General features: G+C 39.3%; 1 protein-coding gene across 1 annotated transcript; it reads left to right on the top strand.

Annotated features, from left to right (window-relative positions):
* Positions 1 to 16,002: 16,002 nt before the first annotated feature.
* On the top strand, positions 16,003 to 17,130 carry LOC134218163 (uncharacterized). The gene is made up of 3 exons (XM_062697057.1): positions 16,003 to 16,123; positions 16,205 to 16,566; positions 16,711 to 17,130. The coding sequence occupies exons 1-3, from the start codon at positions 16,118 to 16,120 to the stop codon at positions 17,033 to 17,035; spliced, it is 693 nt and encodes a 230-aa protein (XP_062553041.1). The 5' UTR covers positions 16,003 to 16,117; the 3' UTR covers positions 17,036 to 17,130.
* The last annotated feature ends 281 nt before the right edge of the window (positions 17,131 to 17,411 follow it).

Below are 17,411 nucleotides of genomic sequence, written 5' to 3'. Positions count from 1 at the left end.
TTTCTGAATTAGCTGTCCGCGAAATTATAAAAATTTTGCCGCGAATTTCCACCACCCCTACTAATTTGTAAAAGTAAATACTTTAGAGGGTCCATTACTAGCGCGCAAAGGGGGGGTCCATAATAGGCAACAGGAACATGTGGAAATGGAGCATGTAAATCAAATGGGGGGACCATAATACGTATGTAAACAAACTCTATGTTGCGTATTATGGTCCCGGGGGTGGCCATAATAGGCAATCTGGCTACATTATTTTAAAATACTTATTTTAGTGGTAAAAATGAATGTTTTAGCATGTTTTATGTACGAAACGCATTGCTGATAACTGTTACTTGTCATCTGGTGCTACAGAATGGCAATATGTCATGAGTATGACTCAAGCGAAGCGATTGAAGTAAATTTCCGTCCTTAAGAGGTCCATTACTGGCACTCACTCCCTATTTCGCCGAAAAACATTTCGCGGATTTTTTTTTCGCGGTACAACATTTCGCGGAGTGTATCAACTCTCTGAATCACATTTCGCGGAATGTACCTTTTTTTTCCGAAAGACATTTCGCGGAATGTACCCTTTCACCGAAAATCATTCCGCGGAATGCCATTTGGCTTAATTCAGTTAGAATAATTATCATTCAAATATTGAACGATTTCTGCTTAATTACATGAAATCTGGGCTAAATTTTTTGGATTTAATGCAAACCCGAACCCGACCCGTACCCGAGAATTTTTGCATTCGTAAACCCGTACTCGACCCGAACCCAACATATTTTAATTATTTAGGCCCGCACAAAAGTTTTCCCCGGAAAATTCAAACTAGATATTTTCTGATTCTCTTTAAATTGAAAAAAAAAACATGTTAGCCCAATAAACGAACTAGCCTCACAAACTGAATAAAATAATTTTCAGAATGTTATTTTTTAAACCCGTACCCGACCCGAACCCGATATTGTACTAATTTTTCAAACCCGAACCCGACAAAAAATCCATCGTGTTCGAGTTCGATTCGGGTTGCGAGTTTCAAAACCTAACACCCCACCATATATACTGCCCGGTATAAGGCGACAGGAGTTGCTAATGTCTTCTTCCAAAGAACACGTCTTCCCGGTATAAGGTGAAGGGATGGGTAACGCCTTCTTTAAATGGATGCATCTGCCTGGTATAAGGCGAAAGGAGTTGATAATGACTTCTTTAAAAGGACGCGTCTGCCCGGTATAAGGCGAAGGGAGGGGTAACGCCTTCTTTAAATGGATGCATCTACTCGGTATAAGGCGAAAGGAGTTGATAATGCCTTCTTTGAAAGAACGCGTCTGCCCGGTATAAGGCGAAAGGAGGGGTAACGTCTACTTTAAATGGATGTATCTGCCCGGTATAAGGGGCAATTAAAATTTTGAAAACTACTTCTACATATTCTGGAAGGCCTTCCTTAGCCGTGCGGGAAGATGCGTGGCTGCCAAGCAAGACTATGCTGAAGGAGGCTGGGTTCAACTTCTGGCCCGGCCTAGGAAATTTATCGAAAAAAAATGTTTCGGCTTTTGGGTATTGTAGTATTCATAGTTTATGTTATATTGGTTAAACAAAAATTGTAATGTATTAATTTGATGTGATTGAACAGGGATATTTCTGGAAATTTAACAATTTAAAAATATATGGCAATATTACAGCTTCTGTTTAAGCCCAAAAGAGTTCAAATCGGGTCATAGACGGCTGAGATATTGGTGTGACAATTCTTCATTAGTAGTCTGAAAATATGTCTCATATTCGTATTTCACAGATATCTCTGAAACCGAAATTCCGATTGCAGAAAAAAATTAATGGGTCCAATGACAAAAACATAGCTTTCGTTTAAAGATAAAATCGCACAAATCGGTCCAAGGACGACTGATGGGACATATTTTACCAATGTGTGAAGTTGATACGTCTAATGCTTTATGTTCGTATTTCAGAGATATCTCCGGAACCCAATGTCTAATTGCAAAAACAAAATACAATGGGTTCAATGGCAAAGTCATAGCTTTCGTTTAAAGATAAAATCATGCAAATTGGTTTACAGACGGCTGAGATATTCATGTGACATTATTTTGTTACTTTTCTGAAAATACACTTCATGTTCGTATTTCTCACATATCTCTGGAACCAAATGTCCGATTGCAAAAAAAATTAAACCTGTACAATGACAAAGTCATAGCTTTCGTGCAAATCGGTCCACGGACGGCTGAGATCTTGATGTGACATTTTTGTAACGCACACACATACGCACACACGCACGCACGCACACACACACATACATACATGTGCTCAGTTCGTCGAGCTGAGTTGATTGGTATATACGACTTGAGTCTCCGAGCCTCGGATAAAAAGTCGGTTTTTCAAGCGATCTTTATACCCTTCTGTCGTATCCCAGCCGAAATGGTTGGACGAATCCGCCATTGAATAGCGGTGCGACATTCCGTCTCTAAAATAGTCAACAAACTGAAGGTAAAGCTTCTGTCGAACGAGCAATCAACGTCGCATGCTACGATGTCACTCATACTCAAGTCGATATTTTAGGGAACATTGGGGCTTACTAAACATATAATTTATATTAAATGGGTTTGTATCTAAACTGTACAATCACCTCAAATGATTACATTACAATTTTTGTTTAACCAATATAACATAAACTATGAATACTACAGGTATAAAAGTTGTAACGTGTAAATCTCGTGTTTAACGCAATGCAAAAATGAATTCGCGAAAATGAATTCCGCGAAATAGTTTTCAGTGAAATGTTATACAATCGATCCATGGCAGTAATTTCAAAATTTTCCACTAAATAAACATATTTCATTCAAAAAAAGTTGAACAAAACAAAAAATAGAAAGAAGCAAAATAATTATTATTTTTAAGAAATACCACCGCGAACAAAACGCGGTGGTATTTCTTAAATAAGACTTTTTATTTATCTTGTCTTGGTCTTGTTTTGGTCTTGTCTTGGTCTTGTCTTGGTCTTGTCTTGGTCTTGTCTTGGTCTTGTCTTGGTCTTGTCTTGGTCTTGTCTTGGTCTTGTCTTGGTCTTGTCTTGGTCTTGTCTTGGTCTTGTCTTGGTCTTGTCTTGGTCTTGTCTTGGTCTTGTCTTGGTCTTGTCTTGGTCTTGTCTTGGTCTTGTCTTGGTCTTGTCTTGGTCTTGTCTTGGTCTTGTCTTGGTCTTGTCTTGGTCTTGTCTTGGTCTTGTCTTGGTCTTGTCTTGGTCTTGTCTTGGTCTTGTCTTGGTCTTGTCTTGGTCTTGTCTTGGTCTTGTCTTGGTCTTGTCTTGGTCTTGTCTTGGTCTTGTCTTGGTCTTGTCTTGGTCTTGTCTTGGTCTTGTCTTGGTCTTGTCTTGGTCTTGTCTTGGTCTTGTCTTGGTCTTGTCTTGGTCTTGTCTTGGTCTTGTCTTGGTCTTGTTTTGGTCTTGTCTTGGTCTTGTCTTGGTCTTGTCTTGGTCTTGTCTTGGTCTTGTCTTGGTCTTGTCTTGGTCTTGTCTTTGGTCTTGTCTTGGTCTTGTCTTTGGTCTTGTCTTGGTCTTGTCTTGGTCTTGTCTTGGTCTTGTCTTGGTCTTGTCTTGGTCTTGTCTTGGTCTTGTCTTGGTCTTGTCTTGGTCTTGTCTTGGTCTTGTCTTGGTCTTGTCTTGGTCTTGTCTTGGTCTTGTCTTGGTCTTGTCTTGGTCTTGTCTTGGTCTTGTCTTGGTCTTGTCTTGGTCTTGTCTTGGTCTTGTCTTGGTCTTGTCTTGGTCTTGTCTTGGTCTTGTCTTGGTCTTGTCTTGGTCTTGTCTTGGTCTTGTTTTGGTCTTGTCTTGGTCTTGTCTTGGTCTTGTCTTGGTCTTGTCTTGGTCTTGTTCTTGTTCTTGTCTTGGTCTTGTTCTTGTTCTGGTAGGTGCAGTTAATTGGCCTTGCCTAAATATTATTTGGGTCTTTTTCTGATCTTATTCTTTTATTGAATTGGTCTAGCCTTGTCTTGGTCTTGGCTTGATTTTATCTTGGTCTTGTCTTTTTCTCGTCTTGGTCTGGTCTTGGTCTTGGCTATGCCTTTGTCTTGTGTTGGTCTTGCCTTGGTTTTGTTCTGGACTTGGCCTTGTCCAAAATATTATTATGGTCTTTTTCTGACCTCATTCTGGTATTAACTCGGGCTTGTTTCGGTGTACAATATTATTTACAGATATTATCAAAAATGTGGAAATAACTGGAATATAACGGATGGGCCATACGTGTCGAACATTTCAAGGATTGACTGTTCGTGTTAAAATGTAGCAATTTTTCACCTTGAAAGTTTTCATTCATGCCTGCTGAACACAAAAATCGGATACAAATGTTTTCCACAAAATTTCATATTCTTTGATTGCAAGCGAGTGTGAAATGCACAACTCATAAAAAAAGGCATCCATGAATGCATTCATTCATATGCATTGATGGAGCGCATAACTCAACTTCTGTTTAATCAGAGGGTATTCAACTGATGCATCATGCTGAGGCCTGGCATTATTTTGGTATACATAGTTCGTAAAAAAAACCTTCTAATCGATTATTGCAATTCGACTGCCTTCCCAAATCACACAATTCCAAGTCAATGTGTGTGAAAAACGTGAATTTCGTTTGTAGGTTCCGCAGTGGGCAGCAAGTGCTCTTTATGGTAATGGCTCTCCCGTGCCGTTAAAGTTCCGGCAATATTTCCTCCCGTCTTTTCCCACCTCACCACCCCAACCGACATTCGATTCCGAACATATCTTGCCAGCAGACGATTCGGTATTTCACGCGCCGAAAATTCTCCTTCCATACGGTGGGTTTCTATAAGAATTGAGCACTTCTTTCGCCCTATGGAGACAGTGAAAAAAAGAAGTAAATCCCGATTAAATTGCTTAACGGCAGCAAGTGCTTTTCTTAGGAATCGCGAAAGTGTGAACGCATTCGCTGAAATGTGTTTTGTGAAACATGTCGATCCAGGTAGCATCCGAAAAGAACGTTTAGGAAAGTGATGTGACATCGCCTGCACAGGCTGGGATTTACAAAAAAGCTTGTCTGGATGTATATGATGCGTCATTTCGAATGCCTCCATATGAACAATATACCCAATATGGAAAAACTTGAGGGAACGAGGGGACACGGGTGTCGGTTTTTCGCATGCTCGTACCCTGAAATGAATCTGAATGTTTGATCGTGGCTGTTTTTTTTCTCCCTCGACAGGAAACGGGGGCCTTGAAAGTAAGTCAAAGCTATTGAAAGTATCTACAGATTTCCTTTAAGCCTGACGGCGGCGTCGTCGTCTTTTGAAATGTGGTTCCTTTTCTTGTGGCGATTGTACATTTTGGTTGGATTGCCTGGCACCGCTGTTTTCCGACGTTTAATCCTCCGGGTGTAAGGTTTAATCTTTCGTGTTTTTTGCGCATTCTGCTAGCGATGTCTCGCTGGAAGTTGTGAGTGGAGGGTGGATGGTAATTTTGGCAATTGAGGTGGACGACTCCCCTTCCGGACGGCGGACGGCGGAAGCAATTGGGGAAACAACTTTCACGAGTTGGAAAGTAAGCAGTACGAAATAAAATGTCGGAATTTATTGTACACCTTTTAATTACAAGGAGATTTTTGTTCCAGGGGATAATCGAAGTATAAGAGGAAAAACGAATAAGTTTCGCATTTCAAGTCTCTGTAGGGACTATGGCAGTGTTTAATTTTAAAACTTATCCAGAAAGCTCCAGCTGTGCAAACAAGAATAACGTTTTCAGAAGCTTAGTGCAACGCTTGGGACACACAACTTACATCTGAGACCGCACATCACCACTCGATAAAAAAACGAACCCCATCAGAAGGAGAAGGCGCACGGAGAGCACGTGTCAAAAGGGTACCTTGAAACTAATCCTTTAAAACTTCTTGTATTATCTTGTTCTTGACTGGAAGAAGCACACTGAAGTCAAGATTCAAAGTCAAGTCGCTCGTTGCTATTTTATGTACATGTTGAAACAACTCGCTTGGGAAAACTAAGTGAATCTGGAAAGTTTGTTCCCTACCCACGGTATCATCGTTATGATAAAAGTTTACAATTGAGTTTCAGTTTTCCATAGCAATTCGGGAGGATTTACTGCATCCCTTGGTTTTGACCAATACCGTGTGAGCGTTTACCTAATTAATAACATAACATTTTATTAACATGTGTTCTATTTTTCAATTCATTGACGTCGTAGTTTGTTTCAGTTGGCAATTTGAACAGGGTTGAATATTTAGAAAAATTTCCCGTGGAAATGTTTGATTTAATATTTATATCACCCTAATACAACTTTCTATCCAAAATGTTCAATAGCTGTTAGTGTTTCGCAATTATATGAAAGTACGACATCCGATGTATAGCAATTTGTTAAAACGGTACTAAAAGCGGTTGCAAGAAAAAATTCACAACATTTCTCGTCCGTCCCCTCAGGAATAAACCCCGAATTCAATGGCAAAATTTAACGCGTGGTTTCACGCGGACGAATATGATGTATGTTGGTCGGCATTTCATGGGTACCCGCGTTTGTAAATTGATTGCAGCCGCGCATGGCCTTGAAAAAAAATGAAACCCACGATTCGGTTGGGAAAAAGGGAATGCCACCGGATGCGGTAGCATGTTGACTATCTGACCGGAGTTGGTCGCCGCCTGTTTGGCGGTGTGGGACACGATGTCCACTTCGCTAAATTAAAATTGAGTTATTCCTGCATTTTTGCAAGCAATTCGTGTGTAGAGTGGGAGCGTGAAATATCTACGTGGAGTTGGTTCCTATTTGATCAATTATAAATACATGACAAGTGAGGCTATCAATTTGCCTGCTGCAAAAATATTGTCGACAGACTTGGATAATGGATTTGGAAGATTTCCATGTTGCCTATGAAGACAGAAAATGTCCACATATTGGACAGTTTTGCTGTTATAAACATGGCTTCGGAACGACTACCTTAATTTGTTTTATGGCCGTTGGTAATACTTTCTTAAGACGAGTATACTGCCGCTAACCGCAAGTCGAGCACATCTGTATATGGAGGCCCATATACAGATGTGCTCGACTTGCGGTTAGCGGCAGTATAGTACATTCCATTTTATTCCACTACGTTTTGTTATCTTTCAAATCGTCTTAGACAGTTGAAGACATTCCACTGAAAGAGTTGAAATAATTTTTCTGAATACTTTCTTTTTCTTCCTAATATTCAAAATAATTCATAATCGACAAGTTAAATGTTAGTTCCAAGAGGTTTTTGTAAGATATATAATACTTGGTTTGCCGCGGTTTAGATATTTAATCGTCAAAAAGCCTCGTCTTTTTAATAGTATTATTCAATCCTTGCTCTATTTTTCTCAACAAAAGAAATTCTCATTGCTGAGAAACAACAAATTTTTTTTTTAAATCTATGCTATGAGATGAAGAGTTGAAATCCGAACTAAAAAAGAAAACAATAATAATGTAGATATCATATCATTGAATACCCTTCCTACTGTTTTGAATGCAAGTATAATAAGGCAACCGTTACTACTATTCAATGAAGTATACTTCATTATTATCTAATGCTAAACTTTAGGGTTTCATAAGTTTACAGTTCTCTTTATTGCTAATATCCGCGTTACCTCTGTTATTCGCCACCAAAGAAAAACATATATGTGGGAAAAAAAGATTGAGAAATCCAATTGAGTTCTTCCCAAGTCGCGAACCAAAAGCTAGTTCTCAAGATTTATAGCTGCATTGCATTTAGTTCAACTATCCTCCACAAGAGTAGCGTGCCTGCGAGCATATCCGGGAAATTGCAAATGATATTCAGACCCCATTCGACCATCATAATCCATCGACCCCTAAAAGAACTAAAAAAAAAACTGATTTGATCTCAAAACCGGCGTAGTAAATTACGTAAAAAATAAGCTTGTTAGCTTTATTTTGATGTTTGTTGCAATAGGATGGTCTCACACTACATTTTGAGATAAAAATTTGTATTCTCAATTTTTTTGTAAATTTTGTATTCTCAATTTTAGCATTGTACGATGTTCCAGAAAGTTGTTCCTTTTTAAATTTTGATGCACTTTGCTGATGAAACCATTGTTGTATGTCGTTTGTATCATTAGTTATGATAGTTCCAAATAAAAACGTTATTGTAACCCGAAAGGATTGATGTTTTGATTGTAACTTTTTAGTTTTAACTTTTATTGAAATTATGGCTTCCACAATGTTTTGAAACATAAAAAGCTAACGTTTTGGCTACACAACCGAGTGAACAGCTTGGTAGATTGAAGAGGTATTACTGGTTTTCTTGGAAAAATCCGTCATTTTTATATGTCTGTGTGTGGTGGAAAAACGGGGATCCATTTCTCCCTGGGTTACATACAGGAAAGGCTGATGATTGCTCAACATATGTTAGTACTGTGGACTTTGAGAGATTTTGAGGCTTTTTAATCATTTTACACTTCACTAAGTCAGGAAAAGGGATCAGTCACTGACCAGAAGTTGCCACGCCACAAAGTGCAATTTCAGCGGAAACAGGAAACAATATCTGGTTCAAATGCAGAAAAGTGTCCCGTTGAAATCTGGCGTGATACGGGATAAGCTAATGTTCAGCACATTTAAATTGAAGAAACACCGAAGGATACTTATGACAATAGAATGCCGAAACATTGAAAATGACCAATAAAGGTACCGAAACTTTGGATCAGAATAAATATAGCGTTTTAGGTGCCCAGTCAATAACAACCTCAACTGGAGAAATCTTCTTCATATAAATCGGTGATTAGTTATTCTCCATTTAGAGACGTAAACAATGTTGACCAGCGGCGCACCGATGCAGGTATATCGGCGGTGGCGGTACACGTCGCATTACTGATTAAGTTAAATGTACGCCTCCTGATTATTACAAACATTTTGTTTTTGACTAATTGATCGGATTTTTCGGTTTTACTACACTTCTAGAACTGATCGTTTAGATTTACTCGTACAAAAAAGGAATATTTTAAACAAATCAAAAGACCTAAAATTCCAAAGGATCGTAGTGTGCGCCATTTTTTCCGAAATTTTTATCGAATTTTATTTAATTTGTTTCCCGGAATTATATCTTAGCCCTGATTAGAATTCAATAAATAGGTACATCAACCGAAACTATTATGCAAACCGAATAATTGTTGCAAGTGGCTTAGCCTATGCGGAACTTAAAAAAAAAATTGGTTTGAACCTACAGTAGCAAAAATCAAGATAGACGGCCACATCTTGGACGATGTTCTAGGCTTCATTGGCATCAAGGAAGGAACCGTGAGAACAACCAAACTGAATCTTACCAGCTACAGTAACAGCTTCAACTGATGACTAGTGTTTTTATATGTGACGACTTGCTCACTGCCCCAAATGAAGTGTTCAGAGTCAAAGTTGCAAACAAAACTTCATTTTCGATACGAAAATTATTTAATAGTCGAAAATAGTCGAGTCAAGTACGAGACACTGAAGACGGCCTTACTGTTGAGGTCGAAATACGTATCTGTCAAATGTAATAAATAAAGTAGTGGAATTAAACGGAATAGTACAAACTCGTCTTATGACAAGTAAACAAAGGTTCATAAACGGGCTGGCATCTGGAATCAAGCGTACAATCGTCTTTCGGAAGGAGAAGGGCCGTTTGGTCCAATACCGCTCGGCCAAATGCCATGCCATGCCATCACTAGGCCGAAAGTTGTTTGGCCGAATATACTAGTTGCCGAACAGACCATTAGGTCGAAATTCATTTGCCGTAAGAGTCATACAGCCGAATATGTTATTTGTCCAATTAGGAAATTTGACCGAAAAGGATATTTGGCCGAATAAGACATTTTGCCGCATAGGACATTTGGCCGAATAGTACATTTAGACATTTCTCACTGCTTACTCCTCATTTTTTACTTCTCATTGTGAAAAGTGAGTAGTGCTAAGTGGGACGTCTAACTATTCGCTTATCATTTCTCACCCTTCACAGTTTGTTTACGTTTTGTACTGAAAATTAATGTTTCCCCTCCGCGCTGGTTATTCCCATCTACTGACGAAGTCGATTAACCCATACATATTTTTTTTTACGTACACTTATTACGTAAGCAATTTTTCTGGGTTTTTCGACCCCCCCCTCCCCTCGTTTAATATTTTTCCCATACAAATGATTTTTTATTTATATGGCGCGTAAGAAAACAACAGACCCCCCCTCCCCGCTTACGTAATATGTGTACGGCCCCATACATATAAAACAATGTTGGCATTTGTACGACCGCGCATCACTCAAGAATAGACAGCACGATTTTTGCTAATTTATATCCCTTTCCTTCTTTTATTTACGATGAAGTTGAAAAAAATTGACAATCAAAATCCTATCTCACCGATACCATTTCATCGGAGAGATAGGATTTTGATTGTCAATTTTTTTCGTCGTGCATTTTGTATGGTAGTTTCAAATCATGTCATCTAAGTTGACATTATCATCAGATAACGGAAAGATCGATTTGTGTTAATTTTGGTTTGGCTACTAAATTAATTCGAAAAGTGTCATGATAAAAATGTCAAAAAAAGGAAAAAATATTTTGAATAACCGGTTTGTTTTTTAGACTAAATTGTGTACGTAAAAATTATATCAGAAAATTGATCAGTTTTGGGAGAGACAAAGTTCGCCGGGTCAGCTAGTTATTCATAAAGCAAATAATATTCGTTTTATGAAACGTTTCTGCTATAACTTGCATTACTCATAAACAATTGAAACATTATAGGGGAACTGTTCCGATTTCCATCTCACTGCACATATATTCATCTCATCGCAAAACAAAGAAATACAGCACCAATCTCGTCGCTTCTTTTTGCTAACACGCGTGCTCACTGGTGAAAAAAATCACACAAATAAGAAACAAATCAAATTCCTTTTCATTGCTTTGGTTTTGATGGGATGGAAATATGAGCTATGGGATGAAGTGCCGAACCGTTCCCCTATATTGCTTAAGTATGGTCGATACAGGAATATTGCATTCCAGCATTGGAGGAAGAGCCTTTTGACCGAATACCGTTAGGCCAAATGCCATTTGGCCGAAGCCAACTAGGCCGAAATTGTTTGGCCAAATAGGACATTTGGTGGAACAGACCATTAGGCGGAAGGATAATTGGCCGAATATGACATTTGACCGAATAACACATTTTTCCGAATAGAACATTTGGTCGAACAGGACATTTGACCGAATAGGACATTTGACCGAATAGGACATTTGATCGAATAGGACATTTGGCCGAATAGGACATATGGCCGAATAGGGCATTTGACCGAAAAGGACATTTGACCGAATAGGACAATTGACCAAATAGGACAATTGACCGAATAGGTCATTTGATCAAACAGGACATTTGGCCGAATAGGACATTTGGCCGAATAGGACATATGGCCGAATATGACATTTGACCGAATAGGACATTTTACCGAATAGGACATATGGCCGAATAGGACATTTGACCGAATAAGACATTTAGCCCGAATAGGACATTTGGCCGAATAGGACATATTGCCGAATAGGTTATTTGGCCAAACAGATTATTTGACCGAACATGTGATTTGACCTAGCAGAACATTTGGCAGAATGGGTCATTTGAAAAGTGAGAAATTAAGTGTGAGAAGTGAGACGTCTCACTCTACTTATCTCCCACTTCTCACTGTAAAAAGAGAGTAGTGAGGCGTCTCACTTCTCACTTCACACTACTCACTTTTTACAGTGAGAAGTGAGACTTCTCACTACTCACTTTCCACAGTGAGAAATAGGAAATAAGTAGAGAGAAGTGAAACGTTTCACTTTTGACGTAGGACTACGTCTGTCTTTTCTATATTGGGGTACACTTTACGATTGCGAAAATCAGGGACCATAACGAAAGTATGATAGACTTTAAACTTTAATATCTCAGCCGTTTCTCGATGAATTTTCATTTTTTTTTTTTTGAGCATTCGATCAAGGATGAGACAACGCTTCTTTGCATTTATATGAAAATACTGATTTTAAACTATTTATTTTCGCAAATTGATAAAAAGTTTAGAAACAGGTAAACCAACCAATCACGTACATGCATCACTAGCACAGACATCAAAAATCAATCACTTGCGAATTTGAATCTAATCCTCAGTTTGAACAAGATTTCACGAAGAGCGGACGCATCAAAGCGATCGCAGCGGAGCGGACACGGCATCACGGAGGCGCTGGTAACATTTTCAACGGAAATCCATCGCATTTGTTGCTGCAGATCATTCAACCTAATCGAACCAGCATTTTGACAGCAAGGGTTGTTTATAGTCAATCAATAGCACTGTTGAGATCCCGTGTCGGTAGTGGCGTTGCTTTTATTACATTATTGGGAAAGCGCATTGGGAAAAGAAAATTGACTAGCATTTTCTGAACAGAAAGGTTTAATTGCGAAAATGGACTGTTTCGGTGACATCGGCGTTTGGCGTGGAAGCTTGGTTTCTGTTAGTGTTTGCATTCATTAAAATTTACGGGCTTAATTTATTGAATACAAGAGCCATTTTGATCGGGATTCCACAAAGAGCGGTTGAGAGCAAAGATTCCGCAAAGAGCGGGGGCCCTCCTTAGCCGTGCGGTAAGACGCGCGGCTACTGTTGAGATTATATTGAAAACAAAATTTGATGTCAATTGTTAGTTAATACAAATTGATATCGCAACATGTTTTCAATATGCATTCCTCAGTTATCATAATGATAGCAGCTTTACATCAAATTATGCTGTCGATTATCGAAAGTGTGTTTAACGAAGATGAAAGGCAATCTGCAAACAAAATATGCTAATGTAGCTATGAATGCTCATAAAAATAATCTAATTGAATACTCATTCTGTTATCAAATAAAGAATCTTATGATATCAAATTTAGTAATCATGTTGATTTCATTGACAGCAACATTGCTGTGTTAACTGTTAATCTATACAAAACGAGATCAACTGAAGTAATCAAATAATTGACATCATGACAGCAAATTTTGATTTCAATTTGATTTCAAGCTTTGCTCGGGTTCGATTCCTGGTGCCGGTCTAGGAAATTTTCGGTTTGGAAACTTTTTTGACTTCCCTGGGCATAAAAGTATCATCGTGATAGCCTCATGATATACGAATGCAAAAATGGTAACCTGGCTTAGAAACCTCGCAGTTAATAACTGTGGATGTGCTAACTAAGCTAAGCTGCGAGGCGGCTCTGTCCCAGTGTGGGGATGTAATACCAATAAGAAGAAGAAGAAAGAGCGGTTGAACAAGATGATGCAGCGGAGCGAACACAGCAGCACAGCTTGGTTGCTGCGAGTGATTCCATCCAATCAAACAAAGGAGAATGGGCAAAAATGTATGGACTGTGGGCCATCGGTGTACACAGTTGACCCATACCTTAGTTGAAAGATCTCGAAAAAACAAGAAAAAGTGGCTATGGGGTCAAAGTTGTACATGCTGGGAGAAAAAAGTTATGTAGCGAGTAAAATGTGGTTATTCGAAGCTTTTGTATGGTTTTTCCAGTTCCTTCACATAAACCTAGATGGCTTTAAACGGTCTAGTCTTGGTGACCTGCCTCTAGTGGAGTAATGAGGGAATTCCATAGAAAAGGTTAGACTACTGATTAATGTACATGTTGGAAAAGGCATCACCACTTTCTGAAGAAGAGGGAGGCGAGGGTTATAACTATAATTAAAGCTGCTCAGCGAACAGTTTCAACTTGCTTTGATGTCACACTCGTTATAACTCTGGGCATCATCTGTCCACATGATTTCGATACTTGTTCAACCAATTCTATTTGGAGCAAACTTGTTTTTCTAAGCGGCACACTAGAAATGTGTCCAGCCCATCGTATATGTCCAACAAAAGGGGTGTAATACAGGGCTACCATTTCTTTGAGATCACTACTACTATACTACTACTACTACTACTACTACTACTACTACTACTACTACTACTACTACTACTACTACTACTACTACTACTACTACTACTACTACTACTACTACTACTACTACTACTACTACTACTACTACCATTACTATTACTACCACTACCACTACATTACCTATTACCACCACCACATACTACTACTATTACCACTACCACCACCACCACCACCACCACCTATCACCACCACCATTACACCACCACCACCACCATCACCACCACCACCACCACCACCACCACCACCACCACCACCACCACCACCACCACCACCACCACCACCACCACCACCACCACCACCACCACCACCACCACCACCACCACCACCACCACCACCACCACCACCACCACCACCACCACCACCACCACCACCACCACCACCACCACCACCACCACCACCACCACCACCACCACCACCACCACCACCACCACCACCACCACCACCACCACCACCACCACCACCACCACCACCACCACCACCACCACCACCACCACCACCACCACCACCACCACCACCACCACCACCACCACCACCACCACCACCACCACCACCACCACCACCACCACCACCACCACCACCACCACCACCACCACCACCACCACCACCACCACCACCACCATCACCTACCACCACCACCACCACCTACTACCACTACTACCACCACCACCACTACTCCCACCACCACCACTACTACTACTACCACTACGACTACTACTACTACTACTACTACTACTACTACTACTACTACTACTACTACTACTACTACTACTACTACTACTACTACTACTACTACTACTACTACTACTACTACTACTACTACTACTACTACTACTACTACTACTACTACTACTACTACTACTACTACTACTACTACTACTACTACTACAAGAACAAAAATGAATAGCTTTTACGACCTGCAGTCGTCCAGACGGAAGCGCCGTATTGAAGTACCGACGTAGATACGCTGGCCAGTAGTTTTACCTTGACAACATCGTCTATGCACTTCTGCAACGTGGAAATAGTGCCTGGATCGCTTTTCCCACAACCTTATTTAGGATACCTGCCACTGGATTTAGGCAAGTTTTACGCTGATTGCCTTCGGGTTATTCACTCTCCTACTTTGCATCTTTCTTTATATTTCTCAGATTCTAGCTGTCGTAGAACCAAGAAATGGACTCCATACCGTTTCCATTTCTGCCATATACCTTCAACTTGACTATTTTATCCGGCATACCACTAATTGATATCGCAGTCTCCAAGAATATGGCCATTCGCAGCACCTACTTCCAACACAGCCTACAGCCAACACAGGAACGTTATAGACTACTCCACTGTGCAACGGTTGGAGGTAGTACAATACTACTAGCTAGTGCTTTTTTCCAATAAAATTCTCGTGAAATGGCTTTTATAAAATAGTGAATTGTGTAGTGACAATAACTTAAGATAATTCTCTCATGCTCTAAATAAGTGATGTGCATAAATTTACTTTATAAAAGATAAATAGAAGGATTTCTAAAATCTTGATATGTTCTGAAGTGTTCAATACATTTGTACTGCTGATATGTGTGATATATATGTAAATATGTGAAACACTTCAATATATATGTGACAAATACTCCTTTAGTTCAATCGTAGTGGATGCACCTCTAATGGGATCAACTCACCTCTGGTTTAGGTCACCTGGTGCATGTGGTAATTCGTATGTTTGTAATTTGCAAAATCGGTAATGGGCTTATATTTCTGGTTATGTGACTTCAGAATGATACGTTTATGAAAAATTATTCAAATTATTACCTAAATCGTGGCTCTTGCATGACAATTTGTTCAGGTACTCATCTGAGATCTCGTGTATAACAGTTTTCACCTGTCTTCCTGATATCTTTGCTTCACAGTTCTATATGCGTATATCGTGTTTATATTGTGTAGCTATAGGATCGTCGACGGTAGAGTGATATTCATTGTATTGTATAAAAATGCTACCACGTTTTTCTTTGTGGGTGCACTATTGTAATACTCGCTCATCACCATTTCGTTATTCGTATCGCTTTGTACCTTGTTGGATAGAAAGCTCATCATCATATTTGTAACCGACCACGTTTGATTTGCCTCTTCAGTTAAGTGCTAATAGGAAAAAAAATCTTTTCGGTCAGTGATCGCGATATAGTGTCTATTAAAAATCTACCATCTATTTACACCATGCTGGTAAGTACTAAAACATTTTAAGTTATGTATTATATCAGGATTTAAATGCACGGTTGTACATTATTGTATCTTTATTCTTAGGATAACGATGAATTCGAAGCTGAGTATCGCCTTTTGATGTCGCCTGGCAATTCTGCAGCGGCCCCAGGCAAGGAAAAAACTAAACGGCCTGCTGAGTCTCCAGCCTCTAGTGAGGGGAAAAAAACTCGAGTGGAAAACTTAGATTTGAAACTGGCTTTTAAACGGAAAAATTCGGACGTTGATCAACAATATTTTGAATCGGTTTGTTTGGCACTGTCCGATATCCAGAGTGGCCTACCGAATGACGTCCCATTTCCAAGGTTCTTTGGCTCTGGATACAAAATGGGCATTGGTTGGTTCTACGCACGAGACGAAGTGTCTATGGAATGGTTGAAAACGGCGCTTCACCAGATATGCGAACATCAAATCTAGACCAACATTTGAAAAGGGCGTAACAGCCAAAATTTATTCTTTTGGATTCCTTGTCTACATACATAGCTATCTACTTAGACGAAAAACGGGAGCGATTGAATTTTGGCTGTTACGCCCTTTTCAAATGTTGGTCTAGAAATCATCTCCGATCTCGAAGTGTTACCATATGTGAAAATCTGTCCTTTGCGACGAGTCATCTTTTCGGTGCCAACTGTGCCTCGACTTGGGAAAAACGCTAAATACTTTATATTACGTACCATTGCTCGCCAGAACCCAAACTTGTCCATTAATTACTGGCGTATCTTACGAGTGCTTCCATCGCATGGTGGTAGGCATACAATAATAATGGAAATTGACGAGGGTTCTGTTGCAGCGATTGAGTCACAGCGATGTAAAATATTTTACGCTTTCTCCCAAGTATTCCTATCAGTGGCGGCAAAAAATATCGAAACAGAATAAACGATCACTATGAAATGACAAATGTGAAGCAATCGACAATGATTTGTACTGTCGGTTTGAATACGAATTACTGAACTATTTGAATTTAAATAAATGATTATGAATTATGACAATAATATCATTAAGTATAATTACCTTCGTTTTTTTATTATTATCCGATTCTTTATACCTATACATATGTGAAATCTTATAAGTCGTCATGCTTTTAAAAAACCCCTCGTATCAGGAATTTTGTCTAGATATTGGGTTCTCAAATATTTTAAACACGAAAAATCTAATTCCTCAAAACACATGTGCTGCACTAAATATGAGCCTTTTTTTAAAGACTTTCTATTACTATATGTCATTACGCAATAATGTCATCAGTAATATGAAT

This window comes from Armigeres subalbatus, chromosome 2 (assembly GCF_024139115.2).
Source record: "Armigeres subalbatus isolate Guangzhou_Male chromosome 2, GZ_Asu_2, whole genome shotgun sequence".
In the NCBI taxonomy this organism is placed as follows: Eukaryota; Metazoa; Arthropoda; class Insecta; order Diptera; family Culicidae; genus Armigeres; species Armigeres subalbatus.
This window is presented reverse-complemented; position numbering and strand designations above follow the sequence as displayed.

Excerpts from the sequence above, each read along its gene's own strand:
- LOC134218163 (XM_062697057.1), top strand. Across the intron at positions 16,567-16,710 it reads CTTCACCAGATATGCGAACA|AGAAATCATCTCCGATCTCG; the intron begins TCAAATCTAGAC and ends AAATGTTGGTCT.